Source organism: Knufia obscura (assembly GCF_036327395.1).
Source record: "Knufia obscura strain CCFEE 5817 isolate CBS 148926 chromosome Unknown scaffold_16, whole genome shotgun sequence".
Classification (NCBI taxonomy): domain Eukaryota; kingdom Fungi; phylum Ascomycota; class Eurotiomycetes; order Chaetothyriales; family Trichomeriaceae; genus Knufia; species Knufia obscura.
The window spans coordinates 38343-64865 of NW_027042702.1; the positions used below are offsets into that span (position 1 = coordinate 38343).

At 50.5% G+C, this 26523-nt stretch overlaps 10 protein-coding genes across 10 annotated transcripts; 4 read left to right on the top strand and 6 right to left on the bottom strand.

The window, feature by feature from the left end:
- Nucleotides 1-664: 664 nt before the first annotated feature.
- PMZ80_010090 (uncharacterized protein) lies at nucleotides 665-4719 on the bottom strand (the record flags this gene model as incomplete). The annotated part of the gene is made up of 4 exons (XM_064878483.1): nucleotides 665-2219; nucleotides 2269-2899; nucleotides 2948-3005; nucleotides 4258-4719. The coding sequence occupies 4 exons, from the start codon at nucleotides 4717-4719 to the stop codon at nucleotides 665-667; spliced, it is 2706 nt and encodes a 901-aa protein (XP_064725562.1).
- Nucleotides 4720-6347: 1628 nt separating this feature from the next.
- PMZ80_010091 (uncharacterized protein) lies at nucleotides 6348-7142 on the bottom strand (the record flags this gene model as incomplete). Its single annotated transcript, XM_064878484.1, has 1 exon — nucleotides 6348-7142. One exon carries the CDS (start codon nucleotides 7140-7142, stop codon nucleotides 6348-6350), a length of 795 nt encoding a protein of 264 aa, XP_064725563.1.
- A 3618-nt stretch (nucleotides 7143-10760) lies between these two features.
- PMZ80_010092 (uncharacterized protein) lies at nucleotides 10761-11552 on the bottom strand (the record flags this gene model as incomplete). The annotated part of the gene is made up of 1 exon (XM_064878485.1): nucleotides 10761-11552. The coding sequence occupies one exon, from the start codon at nucleotides 11550-11552 to the stop codon at nucleotides 10761-10763; it is 792 nt and encodes a 263-aa protein (XP_064725564.1).
- Nucleotides 11553-12553: 1001 nt separating this feature from the next.
- On the bottom strand, nucleotides 12554-13684 carry PMZ80_010093 (uncharacterized protein; the record flags this gene model as incomplete). Its single annotated transcript, XM_064878486.1, has 1 exon — nucleotides 12554-13684. The coding sequence occupies one exon, from the start codon at nucleotides 13682-13684 to the stop codon at nucleotides 12554-12556; it is 1131 nt and encodes a 376-aa protein (XP_064725565.1).
- A 583-nt stretch (nucleotides 13685-14267) lies between these two features.
- On the bottom strand, nucleotides 14268-16394 carry PMZ80_010094 (uncharacterized protein; the record flags this gene model as incomplete). Its single annotated transcript, XM_064878487.1, has 1 exon — nucleotides 14268-16394. One exon carries the CDS (start codon nucleotides 16392-16394, stop codon nucleotides 14268-14270), a length of 2127 nt encoding a protein of 708 aa, XP_064725566.1.
- Nucleotides 16395-18109: 1715 nt separating this feature from the next.
- On the top strand, nucleotides 18110-18970 carry PMZ80_010095 (uncharacterized protein; the record flags this gene model as incomplete). The annotated part of the gene is made up of 1 exon (XM_064878488.1): nucleotides 18110-18970. One exon carries the CDS (start codon nucleotides 18110-18112, stop codon nucleotides 18968-18970), a length of 861 nt encoding a protein of 286 aa, XP_064725567.1.
- Nucleotides 18971-19667: 697 nt separating this feature from the next.
- On the top strand, nucleotides 19668-20749 carry MCR1 (NADH-cytochrome b5 reductase; the record flags this gene model as incomplete). The annotated part of the gene is made up of 3 exons (XM_064878489.1): nucleotides 19668-19712; nucleotides 19763-20048; nucleotides 20103-20749. 3 exons carry the CDS (start codon nucleotides 19668-19670, stop codon nucleotides 20747-20749), a joined length of 978 nt encoding a protein of 325 aa, XP_064725568.1.
- Nucleotides 20750-21371: 622 nt separating this feature from the next.
- PMZ80_010097 (uncharacterized protein) lies at nucleotides 21372-22667 on the top strand (the record flags this gene model as incomplete). Its single annotated transcript, XM_064878490.1, has 1 exon — nucleotides 21372-22667. The coding sequence occupies one exon, from the start codon at nucleotides 21372-21374 to the stop codon at nucleotides 22665-22667; it is 1296 nt and encodes a 431-aa protein (XP_064725569.1).
- Nucleotides 22668-23741: 1074 nt separating this feature from the next.
- ALG13 (N-acetylglucosaminyldiphosphodolichol N-acetylglucosaminyltransferase catalytic subunit alg13) lies at nucleotides 23742-24478 on the bottom strand (the record flags this gene model as incomplete). The annotated part of the gene is made up of 3 exons (XM_064878491.1): nucleotides 23742-23880; nucleotides 23929-24067; nucleotides 24142-24478. 3 exons carry the CDS (start codon nucleotides 24476-24478, stop codon nucleotides 23742-23744), a joined length of 615 nt encoding a protein of 204 aa, XP_064725570.1.
- Nucleotides 24479-24716: 238 nt separating this feature from the next.
- RSM24 (37S ribosomal protein S24, mitochondrial) lies at nucleotides 24717-25963 on the top strand (the record flags this gene model as incomplete). The annotated part of the gene is made up of 2 exons (XM_064878492.1): nucleotides 24717-25371; nucleotides 25422-25963. The coding sequence occupies 2 exons, from the start codon at nucleotides 24717-24719 to the stop codon at nucleotides 25961-25963; spliced, it is 1197 nt and encodes a 398-aa protein (XP_064725571.1).
- Between the last annotated feature and the right edge of the window lie 560 nt (nucleotides 25964-26523).

The following is a 26523-nucleotide window of genomic DNA, read 5'->3' on the forward strand; positions in this document are numbered from 1 at the left end:
CAGTAAGGAGTATTTTAGAGTTCATGCTTCACCGGTGATGATATGAAGCTACGTGTTAGTGTCGCTGTAGCAACCGCATCGGGGGAAAGAGGTCAGCAGACTTGCTGGTAAAATGCACCATCGCGGCTGGTAGATTGATGGTGTAGATGTGTGACCAGTGATGCTCAGCTAGGTTCGTAGGTAGCTAAGAGGCTGCATCCAGATACAGCTCGAAGCAATCACCAAGCTCCGTTGTGGCGTTGCTCACGTTTAATCTGACACAAGTCAGTTCGCGAGAATATCCGGAGATGGTACTGCCGTGCGACTCCAGCGAGCTCGTCATAAGGCGCCATCATCAGATCGGAAATCAGGGTTGATGTTCAATGCAGAAGGTACAAAACGTCCTAGCAAGAGGCCCATCAGCAAGATCTTTCGTATCGAAAGGAGGAAAGAACGATCCTCGCAAAGCGGCTACTGCTACTAGACGCGAGACTTTCGCGTCTAAGTGGCTTGGCATGAATATGCCACGGGGAAAGTGAGCCGAAACCTTGAGGTTGCCCGGGCAGCTTTCCATCTTTGGGCGCAAAAGCAGGCAATTGACTCTTTCCATTGATAATCTTCAGCAACTACCCACTCATGACACTTCCGTTCAGCGGCCGAATAACTTGCTTCATTTGTGCTGATCTCAATTGATCTGAACGAGCCCATCCGCCCGAAGGTCTCTCGAGCTTGCACCAACGGCAATGTCGTAGCTACCTCTTTGCAATCTCCACTGCTGTGCCACGACATCCCAGACACTGAAATCTCTCCTCGTCAACGGAAAGACGAAGCTCTTTGTCTGCCCAGCCTCTAGAGGCAGCCGTTCGAAGCCGCGCAATTGACGAACCGGACTTTCGTTTCCTGGAACAGTAACGTACAGCTGTGCAACCTCGTGTGCATACACATCTCCGACGTTTGTGATGTCAATGCTCACCTCAAATAATGTATCCCAAAGTTGTGGGTGACCTCCTTGCACAATACGAACATTTGGGTTAGGATACTCATCAATGTTGCTGCCCATATCTGTAACATTGAGCGTCATGCCATACTCAAACTCGGAATAGCTCAGCCCAAAGCCGAATTCGAATCTCGGTTCGATCCCCTCTCGATCAAAATGGCGATAGTCGATATACAGCCCTTCAGCGAAGTCGCTCTGAGGAAAATAGTCCATACTTACGCTGCCGTTGACCACTTCTGGACTTCCGTAGTCACTTTCTTGTCGAGCGATGGTGTAGGGTAGACGGCCAGAAGGTGACACATCCCCAAACAAAACTTTTGCCAACGAGTTGCCAGATTCTTGACCAGGGAGGCCAGCGAAGAGCACCGATGTGACATTCGGATTGTCAATCCACGCCTCGATGAGACGGATACCAGCGCTGTGCACAACAACAATGGTGTTGCTACAATTGGCCGCGACATTGTTGACAAGGTTGTCCGAGAATTCATCTGTGAGGTTCACACGATCAAAGCTCTCCGAGGCGTAGCTGTTGATGAATACCAGGCATGCTTCAGCATTGACGTAGGCTGTTGGATTTCCGGAATAAAAGTCCCATCTTAGATTCCCTGGGGGCGTCTGGGAGATGACGCGGTCCTGAATTGCTTGGAAAGGTGATATAACATAAGCTGGTGTAGCGCCGCCGCTTCCGCCACCAGTGATGAGTGTACCATTGAGGGTCTTCCAGCCAAAGTTTACTGCATAGCCACCTCCGTATCGGGAGGGGTCCATCCAAGGTGAGGGCGAGGTCTGGGCATCGTAGCCGTAGATGTTGAGGAACTGAGGGCTTTTCAGAGGTAGAGCATTGTTGATATTCTTGAGCAGTACCGTGCCCGCCGCCCCTATCTCGCGGATGAGGGTGCGGTGATCGCCTTGGACATTGACAGGCATCTGCTTCTGAGTGCTGCTGTGAATGGATGGTGGTGGGTAGTTTTCGTCCTGCTTCAGGTAATAGAAAGCCGCTAGCTGTCTTGCTACCATGTCGTTGACCCGCTCTTCAGATACAGTACCATTGTTGACTGCCAAGGTCAAGTTGCCGCCCCAATAGCCCGCACTCGGCATGGTTATGTCAAGACCAGCATTAGCTGATGCAATACCGGTGTACTGCCCGCCCCAATCTGATACCACAAATCCTTCGAAGCCGAGCTCGGTCTTGAGGATGCCGTTGAGAAGCTTGGAGTTCTGACTGACGTAAGAATTGTTTACACTGGTTCGGTCAGCACATTGCATCCCGAGATTCTTCCAACCGGAATTACCGTTGATAGCTTGACATGACCGATGCTGCACCAGCTTTCAGAGCATCCATGAAAGGCCAAGCATATAATTCACGAATGGTCCGGTCGTCAATATTGGACGATATCGCTTCGCCAAGCGCCGATGGTCGACGCCGGTACTCCTGCTCATTGAGGAGATAATGCTTTGGTACAGCGATCACGCCACTGTCCTGCATTCCCTTTGTGACCAAGCCCATCGCAGCGCCAGCAAGGTATGGGTCGTTGCTAAGACCTTCCCAGTTCCTGCCGCCAGTGGCAACACGACCCAAGGGACCTGCAACTGGTCCTAGAGCAATGTTAATGCCCTTTCCTCGGTACTCCTCTCCAAGCGCAACTCCATATTGGTACTGAAGATCGCGGTCAAACGTGGCTGCGACATGAATCCCAGCAGGGAAGGCAGACACGAATTCTTGACCACGAATGCCATCAGGAGCATCGGCCAGGCATAGCGGTGCATAGCCAAGTCTCGGCACAGATCCAGTGTTGCCGGTACATGTGCCCGGGTAGCCTCGTGTAACGTTGACCTTCTCTTCGAGGGTCATCTGCGATATCAGATTATATGCTCGAGCATAGGCGGCTGACCAGGCTTCACTGGTTGAACCATTGTTGACCGCTTTGCCGATATTAGTGTTCGATCCTGTGGTCTATTTTTTGGACTTACGTGTGGGATAGACGGCAGGTGATTGTCCATAGAGCGGCACTTCAGACTCTTCCTCTACCTGTGCTTGAGTAGTGGCAAACAGACAGCTAACGAGCACTAAGGCGCGTAACATATCGACTGAGCACCACATCTTGGGAGTATTGTACATGCCAATCAGGTCTGCAGCAAGAAGCAGCTTGAGCACAGCACGAATGGTCCTCCTTAAGTACCATTCGACGACCGTCCAGTCATAGAAACAAGCGCATCTTTCCTCGGCGGGATGTACGCCGATACTGCATGCTCTCCGCGCTCAGAAGTCTGGGCATTGGACCCGGCAATTCGTGACAATAATGAAATGCGGCTCTGGTAGGTCAAACAGATGCCGTCGGCAGCGATTCGTGGGGTTGACTGACTCCGCTTATGCATGGTGATGATCGCCCGAATCGGTGATGGCGGGAGCCATCACCGAGGATCACCCGAAGTACTATTCGTCGCTGGGTTAGGGGCAGAATATCGCTCGTTCCAGGCGAATGTCCCAAGCACTATGATTATCGTCATAAGTCGAAGCTGATAGCGAGCTCGAGCTGTTGATACTGACTTGTGTAACAAAGCACGGCACAGCAAGCTTGATGTGCTCTGGTAAAGTCTGATTGTTATTTGCAGGCTTGGCGCGCTAGTGGGCCAACCTCGGTACAAACCTCGTGTCGAGTCAGTTCACCTCCCAGAGTGGGCACAGACAGAGCTTTTGCCATAACAACATCATCACTCGCAGGTCCTCTAGCATGGACATACCGGCAATGAAAAGAGTGTGCATCCTGTCCGAGGTTCAAGCGTTCAAAATTCAAAAGGGGCCCCGGACTCTCCTCAACGTTCAATATCCATCCGACGTTGAATTGATTCTTGCTTCTACTACCTACTCTGATGTCCAGGATGAAGCTCAGCTCCTGAACCTGATCAGCAACCCAAAGCCCCGATATGGTTGACTGACTTTTCGCTCCGTGCTGCAAAGCTCACACCCACACGACATTGAAGTAGTGACATGCGTTATGTCCGAGGGACCGTGTTCAGGCTTCCAAACCCAACGACCATGACGGCAATCTTCCGAGATGTCTGAGCTTCGGCACGCGCGCTGAAATTCCAATGTCTTCAGCTTCAACTACGAGGGCCCTTATATTCGCGGGACAATGGTTCAATGGCTCGGTCAATATGATAATTAGCTCTTTCCAAAACAATGCCATGCCAGGCTTCTTGCTACTTGGCTGGAGGTCTTTCCGAGGCCTTCGAATAGCAGCAGCACAATCTCGATACTGCCGGAACATGCATGAGCTCACATTGTTCTTAGCGACTTGGGTTTCTCGGTAGTATCGGTAGAATGGGGTCTTGAACTGGATGCCGACTGAGCCGATGTGGCCATTGCCCTCACCAATAGTTCGTTCGATGAAAGAGAGGAGGGTAGTCAGAGCTTCATAGTCAGTGACGTGAAGATCGATGGCATAGACGTGTTGATTGCCAATCATGGATGACCATGCGGAGGTAGCGATGGCGGTCGAGAAGTTTTGTAGAGCTTCGTAGGAAATTCGTCTTGGATACCGCTTTCGAGTGGCGTCAGGGAGGTTCGCCCAGACCCAGACGGGGTGTGTGGTACCAGATAGTTGGATTTGCTCTGGTGTCATGCTGGCGGCTGCCCACATTGTGTCATCGTCTGGTGTTATTGGGGTTATGTCGACAACCGGGTTTCGCTGGAAGATGTATGCCACCCGGCCTCGAATTTGGGTGGTTGTTGACGTAGACATCTTGGTGTTTCTAGTCCTATGTTTGTACAGCAGAAATGGTAGACTCTTTAAGGTGGTGGACAATATTGTTGTAAAGAGTGTTCGATAGATGTTCTTCAGTGCAACAAGTAGTCGAGACAGGTGTTCAGGTGTGAGGATGGTGCTGCAGAAGTCGAGGAAGAACATGTCTTATATGTTATTTACTGTACAGTCGGACCGCCATGCGGCGCCAGCGTGATATTGGCCATAGTGCTTCGTTGCAGCCTTGACGCGTCTCGAAGTGTGACAACGAAGAAGCATTGTGCTATCAAGTAATATCCCTTGGAAGCAAACAAAGCGAGCCATTCGAATGTATTGTAAGCATTTCTAGCGTAAAGGTACCGAGTGGTTCTGCTCCAGCTCGAGCTTCTTACCTATGCCATTAGCTGGGCTCCTTGGCACGAGAACGATCTTTGTTTCGTCAGCAGAACAACCCACAGGACTCATTCAGAATATTGGCGGCATTCCTTCGGGTAACAATGACTTGCAATACATCTTGTTTTGTGAGATACGACGAGTCGTATGCTTGATAGCAAGAGTGCCTGCGCAGTGCCCTTACCTCATCTAGTATATTCGTGCAGTCCGTAACTCTACCGCCTTGACATGAACCCTGGATTGTGCAACCTTTGTGCATGGCGAAGACGGTAGAGATGTGCCTTTACGACTTGGCCAGACTCTATACTCCTGGGGAGTGGGTGATTTACTACTCACTCGTGTTGCGCAGAGCAGAAGCTGTCAACTGTGGTCGCAAAGGTCAGATAGAAAGAAACAACGATGAGTGATTGAGCAGTGTATGATAGATCTGGAAGGTTGCGAAATGAATTTGATTGCTAGAGGACAATTGCTGGTTGACCTAATCCAATGCCGTAGCAATCGAGGAATCAGACTTGTTCGCGTAGCCAGCCATAGCACATTACTAGTAGTTTTTCATCCCGGGCAGTCAAGCTCTTCGAAAAGAAACTACCTAGCATGCAGACTTTGTTTGTGATGCGCATGAACTATCATCATATTCCTAGCGGATATCCCCTGCATATCCTGACATATGGGCCTCCCATCTATTCGAGCATATAGCCCAAACCAAGTTCCGTGTTACGACCTGTAAGTTGTTGTTTGTAGTAAGAAGAAGAAAGTGTGGTAATTGCGGAACGAAAAAGACTTTGACAGTCTGCCAAGACAAATAGGGGTGGAATATGGTTGGCTCTAGTCGCACTACCACTACCAGAGCGATGGTTGTGATTGAGCAATCAACTGCTGGGTAATCTGAGACAGACAATATCCGTCTGGCCATGGAGATGAATGTACGTGAAGTCAGAGCACGAAAGTGCTGATATAGGCCAGCTGCTGAGTCAAACGTTTTGGCATTCATCAGGTTACTTGAATGATATGACTATCATAATCTCGCCATTCCTCTGGATCACTCGATCCTGCCTTTTATCACAGTTGATCTATCTGACTCGTCTGTTCAAGGTCTTTCCATGTCCCATAACTCCAAAATCAATGCTAACAAATACCATGTTCCAAAACAATGCAAATACCACAAAAACACCTCAGACCAAACAACTCTTCGCTCAACAGCCAAACAAAACACTTCTTTCGTCCTCCGCCCTGGCCTAGTAGCCACGTGCAGCTCGTCGGCCGGCCCTAATTCTCTCTCGACGGATCTCCTCTCGAATCTGGCCGATCTGGATCTCAACCTGTGGGAAATGCTGTCGCAAATAGTTCTGAATGTAAGATGCATTGTTGAGCACGCTATCACAGAGTGTGGCCGCCAACGATCGTGTAAGCTCCCGTCGGACAGGGTACGAGGGCTGTGTAGTGTCGTCTGGAATGTGTCGATAAAGCATGTTGAGATCACCAATCTGAACGCCCCAAGTCTTGCTATTGTCCTTGTAGAACATCGCGTTCATGCGACCGATTCGTTCCTCAGCAATAGCTGGCATACCCAAGTCTCGGGCAAGTCGAGCGTCGCGCCAGTAATTGTAGATAGGGAGTCTGTCGAGTCGGCCACTCCCAGCGATGTGAGCTCGGCGATGACGGTCAAAGGTTACCTCGCACGCATCGATAAGGTCCATAATTCGGGTGAAGGATGCCTCATGCTCGATGTCGATGATGATTGTGGTGTCGTTCTGAGCGCTCCAGTTGGTGAAGGCATGGCTCTGCATGGCGTCTTTGATAGCGACGGACATTTCTTGAGCTTTTTTGACGGATACCTTCTTCTTGTAGGTGACTTCCCGACCACCCGGGAGTCTTCCAACGAAGGTCGCTTCGCCCCAGCCATCAGATGCCACCCATACCAGCTCGCCCTTCGAGGTCAATTGCTCGATGTCGCTTCGTCGAGTATCAGCACGGCCAAGTGGCGTGACCACAATGCGGTTGGCGTTGCTGTTCTGTTGGGTTGTCAACATCTTGAAGGAGGATTGTATTGTTTGTATGATTCAAGTAAGTAGATCTGTCGAGGGATTGTGGAGGTGTGGATCTCGACAGGTTCTCCTACCAGTAGTTTTGAGCAGGATGTTGTGGTAAGTATTGTATGTAGAGTTGTACTGGAGTTTGGAGATGTATGCGAGAAAGCAATGATCAGAAACTGGCGGTAGGATAGGATTTATATAGGTCTCTACAGTGTCGTCAAACGCCCGTGCGGCGTGGAGGTGATATCGTCAGCCTTGCACTTGCACAGTAGTAAACTGACTCTTTTGTGATCGAACAAACGCCTTTGACTGCCTAGTTGTTGACCAGGTTATGGCACATACGATGGCATCTCGAGTGCAAGAATATGCTGCTGGTGACATAGAAACGCTCACTGAAGCACTGCCTCTGCTTGGTTCTAGTGCATCCTGATAATTCACATCCTCAGGCTGGCCTGGCTCAATATTACAAGCACAGTGTGTCCCCTGCCAACCAGTAGTGACTGTCTCGGAAATTGCCAGTAGCCACAGAGCATAGCGAAGACGCTGGTTGCAGTATGCGCATGTCCAGCAGCGTAGTGGTAGGTAAGCATGGACAAGACGGTGCGAAGACCATTGAAGATCTTATGGTCAACGAGCAAGGTCTTAAGCTGTCGAGGTGCTCAGACAGACCACACCTGGTACCCGGGGGCGAGCACATCGCCGCTGAAACCGTTCGATGCTATGACCAAGGAGATCTAAGAAGTGCTCATGTGTAGGAGGACCCGCGTGGCATGGCGCGAGAAGAAGAATGTGCTTGAACAGCTGAGTTCAGATTAGTGGGTGAGCTCGAGGCATTCGTTGTCGGCATGAAAACTACTTTGTGCCTTTCACCATAGCTGCTGCATTGTGACCGCCATGATTGCGTGCTTCGAGATAGGTTGACAACCGATACACTATCGAATCAGGCTACATATGAGCAGTTCAAACAAGATCATAGGTGAAAGATAGATGTCATGAAGACAAGTGAACTAAAAAGAGGGCGATTTGAAGATGAAGATGATGGTGGGACTGCGCTAACGCTTGGCACATGTGTTTTGGACACACCCATGTTTGGGACAGGTTTTTAGGGCAAAACTCGACAATTTTTAGACTAATCTAGCTCGCTTAGTAATTAATAATATAATATAAGACTTAGTAGGGTATATCCTAAGGTAATAAATATTATTACTATACAGGTAGAATTTATATTTATAGCTTAGTAAGCTAAACTAATCAAGCTTAAAGCTCTAATCTCTAAAGATAGGTATTGTGCTTATTAGCTGGGAAAAGACTGGAAAACAGGCAAACAGGGCAATGGGTTGAAGTTGGTTGATTAACTATCTAGAGAGGAGTGATTCGCCGGAAAAGTACCAAGTACTACGGCGAATCACCATCCCCGCGGCAGGCGCGTCCTATTCAGGCCGTCAGGTGACCGATATAATGCCATGCCAATGTATGGCCACGCCATAACAATAGGGCGTAAATAGTGCTTAATTTTAGAAAGCTATAACCTCTATTATACTAGTTTATTTTAGATACAAGTCTAATACTAGGCTTGTTATAAGTAGAAAAATAGTATATATAAGTCTTAGTAATATATATAAGGTATGTACTTAGTTAGTATAAGTTAGTGCTTATAAGCACTTTCTTATAAGCACTAATATCCTAACTTTAATAATTAGGTAAGTTTTACTAGCTACTAATAGCTCTATTCATAATATATATATATTTATATACTTAAGTACCTAGTATATTAATCTTAGAGCTTAGCTTTTACTTATTAGATAGTTAAGCTTACCCCTAAAATAAGTACTAATTTCGCTTAGGGTTTAACTTAGCTACACTTTAAGCATAAATATATTAGTAAGCTAAGGAACTTATATAATTTCTTGTGTTATCACGAATAGCACGTGATATAGGATAGGTACATAGATGCGTTGCGTACGCGATTCTTCCGCTTCTTATAAGCGTTGAATCGCTGTCGCCCCTATAAGTAAATAGAGTATTTAGCCACTGATAGTAATAGAGTCGTCCCGAGATCCTGACATGTGTATACAGCGACTAATTAATATATAATAAAGCTATAGTATTAGTTATAATGAATATATACTGATATATAGATAGTTAGCGTAAGTCTAAGTTACGTACTTTTAACGTGTAGTTTGCCTGTCCAAAACATAGGTGTGTCCCAAATACATGTGCCAAGCGTTAAGAGCATCCAACCCCAAACATTGCCAAGCAAGCATCAGCAAGTATGATTGCTGGTAACTTACCAGCAAGCTAAGGAATAAACCTTGCACGAACATGGTCACAGCATGGAAGAATAACATCAAGTTATGCCGCCGATACACCTTACCTTCAAGGCCTTCAATGGCATCACGATGCTCCAATGGACGCACATTGTCGTCGTACTAAATTTACCTGAGTTCGGTGGAGGATGTGATCGATCTGGACGAGCACGGGGATTTATTGCTTTCATATCTACTGTGCTTGCTTTGAAGCCTTTCGTGCAGCCTTTCGCGCCGCTCGCTGCTCCAAAGACACCTTCCGCACCTCTCTCGCTCCTTCTGAAGCGCCTTACCCGCTGCCTCCGCAACCTCAACACGTCGCTTCTCTTCTGCGGCTCAACCAACTCCGATGTCACCAGCGAACTCTGCATTCACTTTCATGTATCTGTTGACCTGGTGTTCCTTGTCCAGCTTGCCGTCGAGGTAGGAAGGAGCAATTGATCGTACGACTCCTTCTCGAATCTATGGGTGTTGGTTCAGCTCGGCGGCATAAATCAGCTTCGTATTAGAAATCTGAGCTGTCCAGACCTTGCTATCATCCTTGTATATATACGACTTGGTTCGTTGCATCATCTCCTGCCGGTAAGAAACTAGAGCCAGGTTCTGCGCGACCTGAGCGGGCGGTAGTAGGTGTGGATGGGGCCCTAGCCGAGTCTACCGACGGGAGGGTGCGACAATCCCACACTCAGCGTTGGCGTTCATGTAGTGTATAGAGGTCCCGAGAGCGTCCTTGGAGGTGGTGTTGATGAGGAACTTGCTGATCTGGTTGTGAGCAAGGGCGAACGCTGAGCAGCATCGTAACGACTGGTGAATGAGCGCCGAGGACTTCAACCGAAGCTTCGCTAACGTACACTTCGCTCCAGGTGATACATCTTGACTGGGATGAGGGCGAAGAGGGAGGGCCGTACTGCTTTTGAACATGAACGTACATAGGCTGCTATGCCAACATCCGACCTGTTATCCATAAATGCCTATCGTGACGTTGCCAAGTCATGATGAAGCGATACTGCTGCCTAGTAATCTGCGGAGAGAGCGTTAGGCCGCGAAGACGCCGGGCATTATGTCGTGTGAAACAATGTCCTTTTCATTTGTTTTCTGCTAATGGGGATCCCTCGATCCTGCCCTTTTCAGTGCTCTCAATTTGTGTGACTGCTGATGGTCTTCACATGCGCCGTAACTCCGTGCCCATCCCATGTAAACGCAATTTCAAAATAAGCAAGCAAACCAATAATCAATCAAACGCTTTGCACCATCGCCATGTGTCATCTCGTCCCATAAGAATATTATCCCCGTCACATCAAGCTGACAGCTAGTAGCCTCGTCTAGCACGTCGCTCAGCTTGAATTCTCTCTTGTCGATAGTGTTCGTGAATCTCCCCAATCTGTCGGCCAACTTCAGGATATCGATCGTTGATGAAGGCTTGGACTGCCGCGTGTCGGTGGAGAACGCCATCAAGCGAAGCCAAAGCAATCGACTTCGAGATATGATATCTGATCCAATATGAACCGTGGTTCTGGTCGTCAGGGATGTTCTTGTAGATCAAGTTGATATCGCCGTTATCAACTCGGTAGCGTTTCTTATCCTCCTTGTAGAACATGCCCTTAATTCGACCGAGCATCTCCTCTAGGAACGATCGCATGCCAAGTTCTTGTGCCAATTGAGCAATACGCCAATAAGTGTAGAAAGGCATCTCGTTGATGCGACCGATACCCAAGAGCTGAAGACGACCCTGTCGATCATATGTTGCTGAGGCTTCGATGATTGCGCCAATGAGTCGAGACAGTGCGTTGATGTTCTGGACGTCAATCAGGATGGTGCCGATAGTCGTCAGGTCGTGAATGCCAGCAGCCAGGATAGCATCCTCGACAGCCACGGCCATGCCTGCAACCTTGTTGGCAGGTACTTTCTGGCTACAAGTCATTTGACGTCCATTAGGTAGTCGCCCGACGATGGTTACTTCGTGAGAATAGTCCTGCGCATCGATCTGTGCCTGTGTCATACCCTCGAATGCACATCGTCGAGTATCGTTGGGACCCAATGCTGTCACAACAACGGTCGTCCCCTGTGTAGTGGTTTGATTTGTGGTTTGAGTAGTCGACATCGTTATTTGTCTGATTCTGTTCTTGATGTTGGAGATTATTTGTGTCCAAGGATGAGGTTGAGGTTATGAGAAGTCGGTCAGATCGAGAGTTCTGCTGTCTGGTCGATCTATGCAAAAGAAAAGAACAACGATGAGGTTATGCTGGGAAGGAAGGTCTTATATATGTTTCTACCACGAAGCCGCATCCAAACGGTGCGGTGTGATATTCGTGAAAGTGCAGCGCTGCCACAGTGACCATGGTGAGATCCTTTGTTATCCGTGGGAAGCCATTGTTGGTGTTGTCACCTTGTTTGTGCTGTCGAGTGCTTGCAAACAATGCTCACCCCAACACGCCAATGAAAGTGCCGTCGAGTGTATCGAAGCCTCGAGCAGGTCGACGATGACTCACTGCATAACACGTCTCGAGCATAACCACTCCCGTCAACAATCGACCAGAGTGAGCAGTGTCGTCCACTACGGATCGATGTTCGATGCTTTCAAGTGACAATCGGTGAAGCTGAGATGGAAGATGAAAGTGAGCCGAGTGCTGTGCATGACTCCATGGAAGAGTCATCTCCGCTATGCTATTGGCATTGACCACTGGCAACCGGAGTCTGCCGCGCTCTGTCGTTGATGGGACCTGAAAGGTGCCTTAGCAAAGCAATGGTTGTCGAGGCCTATAGATGATTAGTGGTAGATGAAGCTATTGGTAGCGGCCATGACGAATATGCCTAGGTGCTGCCGCAGCAGCAGCAGAAACCAGATGATAAGCACTGATGAATGAGGTGGCAATGTGATGAGAAGCTTGATATGTCTGGCCTTGAGCACGAGTAATGTCATGTTGATCGGCTTGCTCCAATTTGTGAGGCAAGCACATCGCACAGCAAACAGCTTGCGGCCCATCCAGCGCCACTTGAGCAGCACATCGTGCCGAGCAGGCTTCTGAAGACGCTTGCTCATGCCAGATGCTCGACGAGCGATATGTGCCGGGCAAGAAAGCCACCGAGCCGGCACACAACCCCTCAACCAGCCGTGTTCCTCTTCACCACCCCCCTCGCAAACTCCCCAAATGTCAACCCATTCCTCACGTCCACAACCTCATCCAAATTAGGCTGCGTAAACACCGCAAGCGTATTCCGCACGATCCTCGCAGCCTGATCCCCACACTCGTTCACATCCACGCCTCTCACGAAATGTGGCACAGCCTTGAACTTGCCCTGAGTGATGAGCTCGAGTGCCTCACCAGTCTGGAAGGCGAGGCAGTCACGTGGTATGGATACTTTGTGGGTCTTATCGGAGCGGTCGCGGATGTAGAGGCCGCTGCTAGGGGAGGGGGAAGACGGGAGTTCGAAGAGGGGTTTGGGTGAGGACTCGTCGAGGAACATGGCTGATGTTAGGCCTGTGAGGCAGCCGTGGTCGAGGTGGGTGGCGCACCAGTCGTCTTCTGCGGGTAGGGATGTGGTGTCGTCCTGGTGGCCGTTGGTCGTGGCCTGGTCGTGGCCGGCGCCATCCGTTACCGCGTTGTCGGTGTTTTGGTTGTTGCTCGGGAAGTAATGTAGTAACCTGGCCTTCGTTGTCTCGCTGTCTTGGACCATTCGCTCTAGGTAGCTCTTCTGATAGCCCTCGATCTCTTGTTCGGCGAACCGGTCGCATGCACGGGCTACCAACACGGCTGTATCGATGATCAATCTGATCAGGGCCTCTGCGTCATTCTTGAAGCCCTCCACCTCTTCGTCACTTGGCCAGACATTCTCGGCGGTATACTCGTCGAAGCCTGGGAACTTCTCTGCGCCGTCTCGCACGCCCTGCAGTTCCGGGTCCTTGTAGAATGCGCAGTTGATGTAGTAGCTGCCCTTGTACGTATCCACAACACCTGGTCGCAACGTCTCCTTTCCATGCGACCAGCCCACCAGATACTTCGCCGACTCTTTCGTGAGGCTTTTGAGCTTGGGAGCTGGCAGTGCTGCGAGTCGAGATGAGTTGCTCAGGACTTTCGTACGGAGGGACGAAAAGGCGGATGGCAGGTCTGAAACGACGAGAATGCCCAGTGAAGAGGGTCCGAAGGCTTCCAGGAGAGCCGAGAAGGGAACATTGTTAGCCTTGAGGTCAGTGAGAGACACGGTTACCGGCTTGATGGTGGCCGGAGCTGCCATCGTCGCTTAAGGTGTTTCAACAGCTGCAGAGCAAGTCAGCAATCATCTATGAAGGGAACTACGAGAGAATGCAGCGCGCTCACAGCCTTGAGGCTTGCAAAACTGTGGTCATTTTTCCGTTACTTGTGGTAACGAGCAATTGCTTGAATTAGATGGGACGCGACGAACTTGTCGACGATGGTGGGGCAGCGGCCGAAACCGGCTTTGACAGGGGTCAAAAAGGAGGTAGGCGAGCTCCTGGTAGGACTAAGAGAATAGTGGTCTTATCACCATGAGCATCAATATCTGAGCATAAGCATCGTGATATGAAGTGGGCAATGACCATGGTGTCCCATTGAGGGTCCGAAGCCCATGAGCCAGAGACGACAGGCTGGCTCGTCATCTGTGCACGGGCTGCCACATTTACAGTTGCGAAAAGATATCGCCAGAGAGACTCATATATACTTCGATTTGAGCACCTTTGGCACCCTCAGATGCCTTTGTTCGTGTCCAGGAGCACATCAGTTCCTGTCAATGTGTCGGATTCGTCGCGCTCATGTTCCAGCTAGAAGTACCAACATATGTCCAGCCCCTGACCAGCTAGTCACAACTCCATCTCTTCCTGTGTATGCCCCTCATGCCCCAGACACCTCAGCTTCATGGCTTTCCATGGCTCGTCATCGCCGTCAAGACAAGCTCTAGCCGCATCGTATGCCCGCTTCCTCTTCACAAGGTCAACCTGGGATGCCGCATCTTCCCGCAGACCTTCGTCCAGGTTCTCTAGCAGTTCGTCATCTGACGAGCTGGCGTCCTCCTCGGAGCCGAAGTAAGGCGTATCTCTTCCATCGTTGGCAGCACGCCAAGCATCTCGAAACCGCTCCTTAGGGGTCCTGCCGTCAAAGTTTGGGTCCCACTGTGGTAATGCAGGAGGTTCTTCTGATGTAGGCTCAGCGTCGCCAGCGTCCTCATCCGAATTAACAAAGTACTCGTCTTGGCCGTTGTTGGCAGCACGCCAAGCGTCGCGGAGACGCTCTTTTGCTGTTCTGTTGTTCGGGACATCTTGTGCCTGAGGAGCATAGATCTGCGTTGCCGGTTCTTCTTCGGCCTCGACTTGAGCATTGGCGGCTCCCTGAACATACTCTTTCGCACTCTTGAAAACATCCAGTTCTCGGTCGACCTGGCTGCTATCTTCCGGTTGTGATTCGGTTCCAGTACGCTGGCTGTCCAGTTGCGGCTGTGACTCAGCTGTGGCCGTCGTACCACTATCCTTCTTGCGTCTTGCAACTTCTTCTCGTATGATCTGATCGTATCTAAACTTGTCCCCAGAGCAAAGGTCGCCAAAGAGTTCTTTCATACTTACACCTTCTTCCCAGGACTCGATATCGACGGTACAGGGACAGATATCCTTAGGCTTGAAGGCCTCCACGAGATGCCGAAGTTCACTGTATGAGGAGTGGCGTGAGTAAGGGAAATGTATCACATTTGCGTCGCGCAGGAGACGCCTGTTTGCTGGTTCCTGCCTGTCTTTGTCTGCGAGCATGTTGACAAAATCTTTGATTGAGAGCTCTGTATCAGGATCAAAGCCATCCAGCACAAGGCGATGATCTTGGTGATATTGCGCCTTTGTCAAGGCTGTTTCTAGACGACTGGCGGCCTCCGGATCTGCCGCCATGTTAGCGCAAAGAAGTCGTAGTGCTTCTATCATAGCATCGTTGCCTAAATCGACATCTCGTGTTTGATACAAGTCTCCGCCGCCACCACCGGCGCCCAATTCAGCAATCTCTGTGCCATCACGCATCCGCGAGATGATGGGGGTGATCCAGACGATGTTTTTGTTCTTTTTGAGCGCCGTATGGCATGGCAGCCCAGGCTCGCAGCTATGTATACGGACATCTGAACTGGTAGTAAGACAACCAGGCTGTTCGCCATTACCGACCTGAAAGCCGACAAGAGCGGGACCGGGATCGGCACCTAGACCGTCCTCCGCAACCCCACGAAAGAGTCTCATCTGATATGGGTCGATATGGATCTGGGAGTTCAGCATTTTGCTTAACGAGATCCATATATCTTCATAACCAAGCGTCCACGCGCGAAAGTAGAAGATAGTCTCGTCCGAGTGCTGCTTTACCTTGGACATTAGTTCATTGAGACCCTCGGCCTTGCTCGGAAACTCCCGATGAATATCATGGTGAGAAGCAAAGGTAGTGTCCAAGTACATACAATCCAGGCGCTTCTGTCCCATAGCATAGGGAATCAAAACAGGATTGCGCACAAGAGAATTGACCCACCAGGCCTCTGACCGTATATCGCCAGTATACAATATCGCGCGACCGTCACTTTCGATGAGGAACATAACGGCTCCGGGGCAATGGTTGGCATCGAAGAGCGTTACCTGAATACGGCTCTTGGGCCCTAGCTCGAGCTCGGTCGGTGTGTTCAGTGGCAATGGCCTCAATATGAGCTTCAAATGCTTGTACGTTTGCTTTCGAGCCTCGAGGATACCTTTCGAGAAGTTGATGCGATGTGGATACTTCTCCATTTTCAGCAAAACACGCCTCGTGGCTGCCGAGCAGTAGACGAATGGCATTTTCAGCGTCTCGAGGCCTAGGAGGTGATCGCTGTGTATGTGGCTGAGAAAGCATGCTGCCGGTGGCACCTTGCCAGGATGATGTCGAAAATAATCGATGCGGATGTCAGGAAATTCTTCGACGATGCCGTCGAAGGTTGACATGGTAGCAGTGGTTCGTGGCTAACATATTAGATTTCCAGGGAAGACTGGGGGCTTGGGAGGCCTCCTCGATGATCAATGTCGATGCTACAGCGTATCTCGAAAAGCGGTATCACGATGATGTTCGCCCAGTTTGGATGTTCGTCGTTCGCGATGTGTCTATACTGCTATCTAGTGACAATGTCTCTTTGTTCTGCAGTCGCGTTCAGGAATGGAAGTTCAAGCGAGGTCGCTGAATGCGACTGTGTCGGCGGAGATCCGGTTGATTGGCAGATGATTGAAGCTGAGTCGAGAAGCCGAAATGGAGACGCCCCGGGAATGTTTCATGCAGGGCATGCACCAAGTGTCAACCAAGAAAAGACAGCGGGCTGGACCAATCGATGTTTTGATCCAATTCAAGCGGTGATCCTCGTTGAGGCTTGCATAAGATTATCAGGCACAAACCAATTGGTCAAGTGGTTGAAGAGTCTGTCAGGCAGATGACCACTCTTGCTAGACCTCCCCTAGTCATGCTTCCTAGTCGAGCCTTGTGCTGCAGTGACCAATATTGCGGGCGGCAGCTGTTTGTGACAGTTGTGGCACGCAAAGGTGGTAGCTGATTAAGTGCTCGTCACGACTTAGCTTCGCATGATCAGCTTCGAATCAATGTTATGGCCACGAAGCGTGGCCGTGTGCTGCAGAGATTCCTGAATGGAAGTCGCGATCCGAAGAGCAAAGGACGTCGCATTGGCAAGGACTCTATTTGGTTAGAAACAGCAGCGGCGGGAAGTGGAATGGCCGCCAGTGGATATGGGCGCCCGATTGCGCCTCCGACGTGATGTCCTTTATCAAGCCATCGTAACACAATCCTTGAGTTATGGTTGTGCATCGGTCCACGTTGTCGCTGTCTTAGCTGGATTTGTCTGTGTTAATGGCACTAAGTATTCATTCGATATGCTTCCGTTGCGGGAATGCAGCTACAGTTAGCTTGTTGGCGGTCTGGTGGCCGTCGCTCATTTCTCGTGCATATCTGACCGGCCTAGCAGAATTTGCCAGGCTCGTTACTAGCAGCCGCATGAGAAAACTTAGACACCTCACATATCCATCCGTGCCATCCACGCCATCCTATCATCCCTGCGCTCTCTTGCTCTTTTCCTGACCTGTTGTGGCCGCTGACCTCTTCTCACTCTTCCCGTTGTACCTGCCAACATCACCTGGTAGCCAGGTGACCTCCTTCGCAAACTCCTTGATACAGCAACAAGCCAGTTATCACCATCTGTTGTTTCCCAATTTGCTCGCTTCAGCATCTACTCGCCATATTGCTACCTGTCAAGACCAGAGCCATCTAACGTGGAAACACTGACGCATTGCACCCTGTCGACGTAGAAAATACTTCTGCGAATTTCTAGCATCAGAAGAAGTGATCTGGCTGCAGCTCGTCTGTTTTGCTTGCTGCTGTCGAACGGACTGAGCAAATATTCGAGGTCTGCGTTTGTGACGACAAATTCGCGCTCGCTAAAGGATATCCCATATTCACGGCAAGCGACTTCACCACTCGCTTTCCAAGCGGGAGCCTTCGAGCATCGAGAAGGAGGGGTTAAACGCCCGGAGCTGTGATCAGACGAGCGCCTGTTATCTGGTGGTCAAGAGCTGAATAACATCGGGTGCACAAGCCATTGCTACAGCGCAGCGAATCAGTCACAACAACAACAACAACAACAGCAACAACAACAACAACCATGAAGAGACCATCTGTCCATGACATTGTCTTCAGCAGGCAGTTTCCGAAGCCAAAGCAAAATGAGCCGCAGAACTTTTACACCCATGTACAACGGAATCTAGTGCCTGAGGTTCGTGTAGAGGTGCAAACCTTCTATGGAGCTCTAGACAGCTTAGAAGCACAATATCCAGGCCTCGATTACACTCACGAACCCCACCGCCGGAGGCTGGCTAGGTTCCCGTGGCACAGGCGGCTCTTCCGAATCTTCGATGAGCTTCGTCTGACGCCTGATGAGATCCTTTCGATATGTCAGTGGGAGGGAACGAAAAGTGCGAAGGACAAGTATGAGGCAGAGACCAAGAAGACGATCAAGGACACAACAATGGAGGGTGTGATGGTGGCTACAAAAACGGAACCACAAGCTACGATTCACGTGAAGCCAGTATTTACAAGGCAACCATCTGCAGAAACAATGGCCTACATCGGCAGCATAGACCAACAGCTACCGGAGATAGAACATTCAGAAGACGAAGACCTCGACAACAGTGTTGGCGTTCGACTCAACGAGCAGTTAATGGCAGAAGGGAACTCTCCTGTAGAGGGTCCACTAGAAGAGTGGTTGAAGTACATGCACGAAAGAGAAGGAGACCGAGGGTCCCTTCTACAAGCTATTCGCGCCGGACACCCGCCACCAACGGTTCTTGAGCACATCAGAGCCAGTGCTGCTGCTGCCGCGGCCAGCAGTGAAGCGGTTACAGCAGCGTCCTCACAAGTGCTTCCACCGATGATGAGCACTGCATCTACGCCACGACGAACTCAGTCATATGGACCAACCAACGAAGAGATCTTGGCTACACTCGATGGTCGAGTCCAGGCATAGGGAACCGGCGTGCTTCCAAGACCCAATTTGACGTTTACGACCAAAAGTTTCTGCACAGCAGGGCATTCTATACCAAATTGCATAGCCAGGCGTTCAATGGCATGGTACGTAGAAGAGGAGGAATTTGTTTTCGGCTTCATGTTGAAGCTCAGTACGATGGGAGAAGACAGCTCTTCGCAACAGGCGCATAAGATAGTGAAACATGAGTGAGATATATCTGATAGGGGTGCAATGTGAGAACCGCTTTACCGAATACATATATATGTAGATCACTTTTGGAGCTCATCTTTATCCCACTGATAGTGTTCAATTGCGGCTCACTCCTGGGTCACTGTGGCCTTAGGATCCGCGCTCTGAGGTACGTGAGCTTAACTTCTAGGCGGCCATACCTCCATAAGGTACGGGCAGTACTTGCTTCGGCGAGAATTGGCTGTGCGATACGTTGAGATACTATCACGACTAGAACACGAAGGAAGTGGTCCACGTTGGTAAGGTGTCAGCGACGTCATTGTTGTCGGCCGCCGCTATGATTTTTCAGCAGCCGGCGCAATCGGGGCTCGGAGCTCAATAATGCTCCGATCGATCAAGTGCGTAGATCTTCTGAGATCTTGCCTGTTGACCACTGCTTCCATCCTTTCCTTGAAGTATTGCCCAATTGTCATTCATTTGTTCAGTAGGTATAGAATAATAGAATAAGATGTTTGCAAGGTCAGCTTTTCGGGCCGCCGCGCCCCTCGGGCAGGTATGGAGAGCTCTACATTGCTTCATTACTCGAGCTGACAAGGTCAACAGAGCTTTCGTCAATACTCATCGAACACTGCGCCCAAGGCCACGACTGCCACACCATGGATTGTCGCAGGTGCAGCTCTAGCGACCGGAACATTTGGCTACACCTACCTTGGTAACCAACAAACTGTCCACGCCGAAGCACATAATCCAGGTGCCAAAGCATTCACCGGAGGCGACCAGGGCTTCGTCTCCCTCAAGCTCATCGAAGTCGAATCATACAACCACAACACCAAGAAGCTCAAATTCGCCCTACCAGACGAGGACATGACCTCCGGTCTGCCCGTAACATGTGGGCGCTCCCATCCTTTCTCGAGCAATAAGCAGACATACTAACAAACCCCAGCTGCGGTTATCACCAAATACAAGGGTCCCTCAGACGAGAAACCCACGATACGTCCCTACACCCCCGTGTCCGACGAGAACGACAAAGGCCACATGGACCTCCTCATTAAAGTCTACGAGAACGGCCCCATGTCAACCCACCTACACAACATGGCTGTCGGCCAGAGCCTCGACGTCAAAGGCCCCATCCCAAAGTACCCTTGGACCGAGAACAAACACGACCACATCGCCCTCATAGCCGGCGGAACAGGCGTAACACCCATGTACCAACTCACCCGCGCCATCTTCAAGAACCCCAACGACAAGACGAAAGTCTCACTCATCTTCGGCAACGTTACAGAGAACGACATCCTGCTCAAGGAGGAATTCGAGAAGCTGGAGAACGAGTACCCGCAGAGGTTCAGGGTCTTCTATACGCTTGATACACCGCCCAAGGACTGGGCGTATGGCAAGGGATTCATCACGAAAGAGCTGTTGAAGGAGGTCTTGCCTGATGCGAGCCAGGAGAACATCAAGGTGTTTGTGTGTGGGCCGCCGCCGTTGTACAAGGCTATTTCGGGCATGAAGAAGAGCCCTACGGATCAGGGTGAGCTCGGTGGTATCCTGAAAGAGCTTGGATATACGCAGGATCAAGTCTACAAGTTCTAAGCACCCCGGTCAAGTGCTGTGTTACAGCAGTCTCATGTCATGTCACAGCATTTCAATCATTTTTGGAGCATTCCTGAAAAAATGCCGGATAGGCTGTATGATATGCCAGATGTGGTTGGCTGTCTCAATTCTGTACATACATATCGCCATGTCATGCATGGCTGCTACGATAGAACTCAAGATATGGGGATACCTCTGCGGACTCTGACCTTGGACTCGACTCACTCGAAGCAGGAGCTATTGTGGGACGATCACCCTTGCTCAACAAATGCCCCGTGCCAACGGTATTTGCTGAATTTGTTACCTTCATTCTCTCTCAGCCTGTACGCTGAACGGCGTCAACCATGAACTTTGCCTCCCCCATTATCCCTGCTCAACATGCCCAGTGTTCCATGCCAAAAAATAGCGACCGCAAGTAGTACTTTTGCGAAAGACCATATTCGGTTGCAGCCTCGGCGCTTGAGGTAGTCACGTGCATGGAACACCCCTCAACTGCCGCCTAAGTCATGAGCGGGTAGTTGCTGTGTTCGTGCTCTTCTAAAGCTATAGCTCTTGATACCCTTCCCAACCTGTATTGATTCTGCTTGGAGTCCCTATAGCGTACCACCGCCATTAAGAACTTATGGCGGACACGGCGGATCTGGTGTCCACCTCAAGCCTGCTCAGGTTGCCACAGGAGATCAAGGACCAGATATGGGCATACGCTTTTGGAAATGCTCACGTTCCTCTCTACATCGATGGCACACTCGATCACTGGCACACTTACAACGAATTCCCAGAGTGTGAAGCGTGCCAGCGAAACTCGCCTTCGCCGCCCACTTATGAAGAGGTGATGGCCTCTGCTCGTTTGAGTTGGGCAAGAGCGGAAGGTCTCTCCATCGACGAACGGCTGACCCGACCCTACACAAGGTACAATGATCATCTTAACCCACTCTTCACGAGCAAAGAGGTCCTCCGGGATGGTATCAAAGCCTTCACATCAACATTAACATTGCACCTCAAATCACCAGAAGCAATTACGTTAATGCGCCGCTCAGCACCAAGGTCTCTCCGCGAAGCCGCCAGCAAGGTCGTTTTGTATACTCACTTCGATCACACCAACCACTTCCTCTGGACAATGCGACTCTTCGAGCTCCACGAAGCATTCCCCAGCCTCAAGCACCTAGACATAAACTACCACATGCGGCCCCCAATAAGTTACGACAACCTCCTCGACGCAATCTACCTCTCAATCCCGATTCTCAGCCTCCAACCCCCTTTCAACAAACCAACATACGTCGTCACCGAAGCCAACCGATCCCCCACCTCAACACATCAAACCGCCAAAGACGCCCAACTCATCGCCGCAACATCCCCCCACCCCGGCACAACAATCCACACCTCCTACCGCACCGAAGAAACCCTCTTCGAAGCCCACTTCCTCGGCCGCATAACAACAACCGACGCAATAGACGAACACACCTCCGTCATCCGCTCCATGTTCACCTCAGATCAAACCTACATCTCCGCCGCACAGATGGTCGTCCGCTCGAACCCAGCCACAATCCGCCAGTCTATCATCGCGTCGCATGCGCCCTACGCTTACCCGCCCGGCCTCCTCGACCGAGGGTTTCAGAACGCGAGTTATCTGCCTAGCGTGCAGCATGCGTTGTTGCAGATTGCGAGACGGCATGAGAAGCCGTGGTTTGAGAAGTTGCAGCGGAGGAGGGTTGTGGAGATTTATGTTGAGCAGGGGGGATTGGAGAGGGGGGAGGCGGAGAGGTTGTTGGAGAGGCAGTTGAGGGAGCAGCCGGAGGGAAAGGGGATTGATGAGTTTATGGAGGGGTTGATGATGCAGGGGGGTGAGGGTGGGGGGGTGGCGGAGGCGATGGGATTTGGGGGGCAAGGTGAAGGTGGACCGGGTGGGGTTGGATATTAGGCTTCGTGCGGAGCAGCCGTAAGGAGAAGGGAAGGACAATGGTTACGGGAACGACACAATCAAGTACCAGACGGACGAACTTCAAGACCTCAAGTCCAGGACTCATCTGGTTGGAAAGTAAAAATTCGCCTTCTTCGCGCGTCTTACGTGACAGCAACTGCGATACTAACATCGTTCTTGACGTGAGCTCTGGCAGACGTGTGTTGGTTGACTGCAGCCCTTGCAATTCCTGCGGAGGTTGCGATGTGGGAAACTACGCTCCTGGAGCCAGAAGTGCAGATTCAGGACTTTGCCGCCGCCAAGTCGGTCGACTACTGCTGCCAGCAGTGAGAAGGAAGACGTGAACCTTAGTCGCATGATATCACGAAGATGGATACCGAGGCATTCGATCAACTGTGCCTTCCGCTCTTCAGCAGAAGGCTTTCAAAGAAAGTGTAGTTACTGTGGCAGAAGCAAGTGGACGAACTGGGCATGTGTCATCACTATACGTGAGTTTCCTGGGCCTCTGCTACCACCTTCCCTGGCAAGGGGTCCAGCATGCGACTAGTGGTAAGCTCAGCTACTTACGTCGTTGCACGCAAACGTCGCCAGCAGCACCAGGATTACTCTACTCCACGCCAGACGAAGGAGCAGCAGGCAGCTGAGTCGTGTTCAGCAGTCGATTAGCAAATGTGATATGATGCCGCGAAGACTGTTCGCTTTGTCTGGCGTGTCCTGCTTGGTGAGTTGGGTGTATTTCGCTTCATTCCATTTGCAGGTATCTTGTTCATTGGCTCGACTTTGCATGGAGTGCTTTTGTTGTATTTGACGCCACGTACTGCAACATTGCATAGACACCACATTCGCGGTTTCAGCAGCAACCAGGAATCCCAAAATCCTATTCGATTGCCAAATAAGTTAGACCTTCAAGCCTCGACACCGTTACCTTACCCTGACTGTCAATGTCCAGATCGTATAACAGTGCCCTCCTGAAGCATCTCTCATCTTCAATCTTTACCGTCCGTCATGCTTTACCCTATGATGACCATTGCCCAACGCCGAACAGTAGTTTACACCACATTTTCGTTCAAATCTTCAGTCGTACCCAAGCTCATCGTCCATAACGTGCGCCAACGCTTGCCTAGGTGTCTTTTCGTTTGTGCCGACCACTGGTGGCCACTGCTTCATCTTTTTGCGGAGTGCTTCGACTGCTGGCAGAGCTTCAGCCAGTTTACTAAAAATTCGTCAGCTGGATCCTTTTATGATACAGCAAATACCGTACCCTAGCTCTCCGTGGACGACATAGTTCTGTTCCGCCAGTACCTCTGCCAGTTCGAGCTGATGATTGTCGAGCAGCTCAGGATTTGGTACGACAATGATGGGTAGTTCAACTCTTAGCGCATCCAGTATTGAGCCAGATCCTGATACCAGTCAGCAGCTCGCGACTTCGCGATCTTTACTGATGGCCACCCCATCGGCTCGGTCATTTGCTTACCGGCATGGCTAATCACGCATCCCTCGACTCCGGCATACTTGCTCTTGCCGTAGGTTCTCTTAGCGGCGAGCATCTCCTCCCTTAGGCCGTCTTTATTGAAGTCGAACCCGGTGATAGAGATGCCGAGTCTCTGTTTTAGCTCATCTGGCAACACCCAGGAGTAATCATCGAATGTCTTCTTGCCACCTTTGCCAAACTGCATCCGTAGTTCTGTGTATCCCTCCTTGCCGAGCGCTTCCAGAAACGTTGGTTCAAGAACAGCACGGATCAGGCTTGTGAAGGATGCCGTAGCACCAACAGTCACGAAGCAGCGCTTGGTGGGTTGCGCAGCAGTCATTTCATGTGTGTTGGAGGAGCAAAGCTTAGTCCTACATCTTGGGAAGGTATGAAGAAAGCGAGGTGATAGTGTCTGTACACCTACTGATAGTTATGATGAGTACGGTCGTGCCTTTGTGTCTCTAGCGCAGTCTATACAGCTGTGCCAGCGGCATCTTCCGCAAATCGCTCCTGCATCTCGAATCTCGAAAAAGTGCATTACAACTGCGCACAGCTCATCTACTCTCACACCACATATTATGGCTACAGCATCGCGGCATCTCTGTCGCACCCTTCTACGAACCCTGAGTCAGCCAACAGCAAGGAGACCATGTCAATCAATACCTCGACAACGTATACAACCTCCTCCTTTCCGCCAGCTCAGCTCAATACCAGTCCGGAGAGCAGAAGTCAAGGGTGAAACCGCAGAGGCAGATTCCAAAGCCGAAGCCGAAACTGAACGCGACGACGGCATATCAGCAGACTTCAACGAAAACGAGCTACAAACACCAGCTCAACCCTACACAGTCGCAGACCTCGATGCGGATGAACGCGCCCACTACGAGACGCTGTCCAAAGATGACCAGAATCAATACATGGCAGTCCAGAACCATGTGAAAGCCATAATGGAATCTGAGGAAGTGCAGACCATAGCTGAGGACCAGGCCCGTGTTGCAGCGCGTCAAATTGAGAGAACGGGGATAAATCCGAACTTCCTTGAGGAGCGGAATCTACAAGCGTTGAAAGATGGATATTGGCAGGAAGACGAGGATGATGAATTTGGTGTTGTGCCAGATGACGATGATGAATTCTCGGAGGATCTGATTACATCTGTTGCCGAGTCCCAGCTGGAAGTGCACAGAGAAGTCAGGGAGTATACCAGGATAGCTGCTTGGGAATTGCCGGGCTTACTACGTACGTCTGCCCTATATCTGGGTCATCTGCGGGAGTGCTGACAATCACAGAATTCACGAAACCCTTCGATCTCCCCGACATGAAGAAGTCACCTCTACGATTCAGATACACAACCTACATGGGCGAGACACACCCTGCCCAGAAAAGAGTCGTCCTCGAATTTACCACAAAAGAAGTCGCGGCTGCCGCTGGCCTAAGCGAAGCACAGCGTATAAAACTGGTCAAACTAATCGGCGTACGCTACAACCCAGACAAGGACCTCGCCAAAATGTCCTGCGAGCAATTTGAGAACCAAGCGCAGAACAAGCGGTACCTGGGTGACCTAGTACAGAAGCTTGTAACACAAGCAAAGGATAAGACAGATATGTTCGAGGATGTACCGCTCGATTTTAGACATCATAAGCCCAAGAAGATTGTTCCCTTCCCGGAAGCCTGGAAAGTTGGAAGTGAGCAGGCTGTGAAGAGGTTGGCCGAGGGAAGGGGAAGTATTGGTTTGCTGGAGGAGGGTCAGCGGCCTGTGAATGGGAGGGAGATGGTGGAGGAGTATGTGAGGAGTAAAAGTATACAGCCAGCGTTTGGGGCGGGGTTCTGAGGACGTGAGTGATGCGGGATTGTGTCACCAATTGATGTACAACAGATCCTATGGATTCGACATTCAGCTACCAAGCGAAGACGAAACGAGCCAGCAGCGTCTCGGCGAAATACGTGGGCGAAAGTGCTACGTTATCGTCTGCAACCTTTCAGAAGTCAACTGGACGAGCATCAAACTTGCGAATGGATGATGAGGGTGCAGACGACTCAACGCCGCGGTCGAGGTCAAAACTCATCAAAAGGAATACGCAAATGAGTAAGTTGTCGTTGAACCCAAGAATAGGAACTTTGATGAGTAGCGCGCACTTGCTTGTGCAGACGCGCGGCAGACTACATCTCTCAAATGTATATTGCATTGCATACACAAATACCTCCTTTCCTCACTACCCACTTACCACTCAGCCTCAGATACCGCGTCAGCCGTATCGATGCCATTGAACCTTGACGCATGACAGAGCAGTACCAATCGACTTGCAGTCCCTGTTCAGAGGACGTGCTATAGTGGTGATCAAATATTCAATGCAGGAATGGGAGTATGGCCGCATCCATCGTGCAAACCTG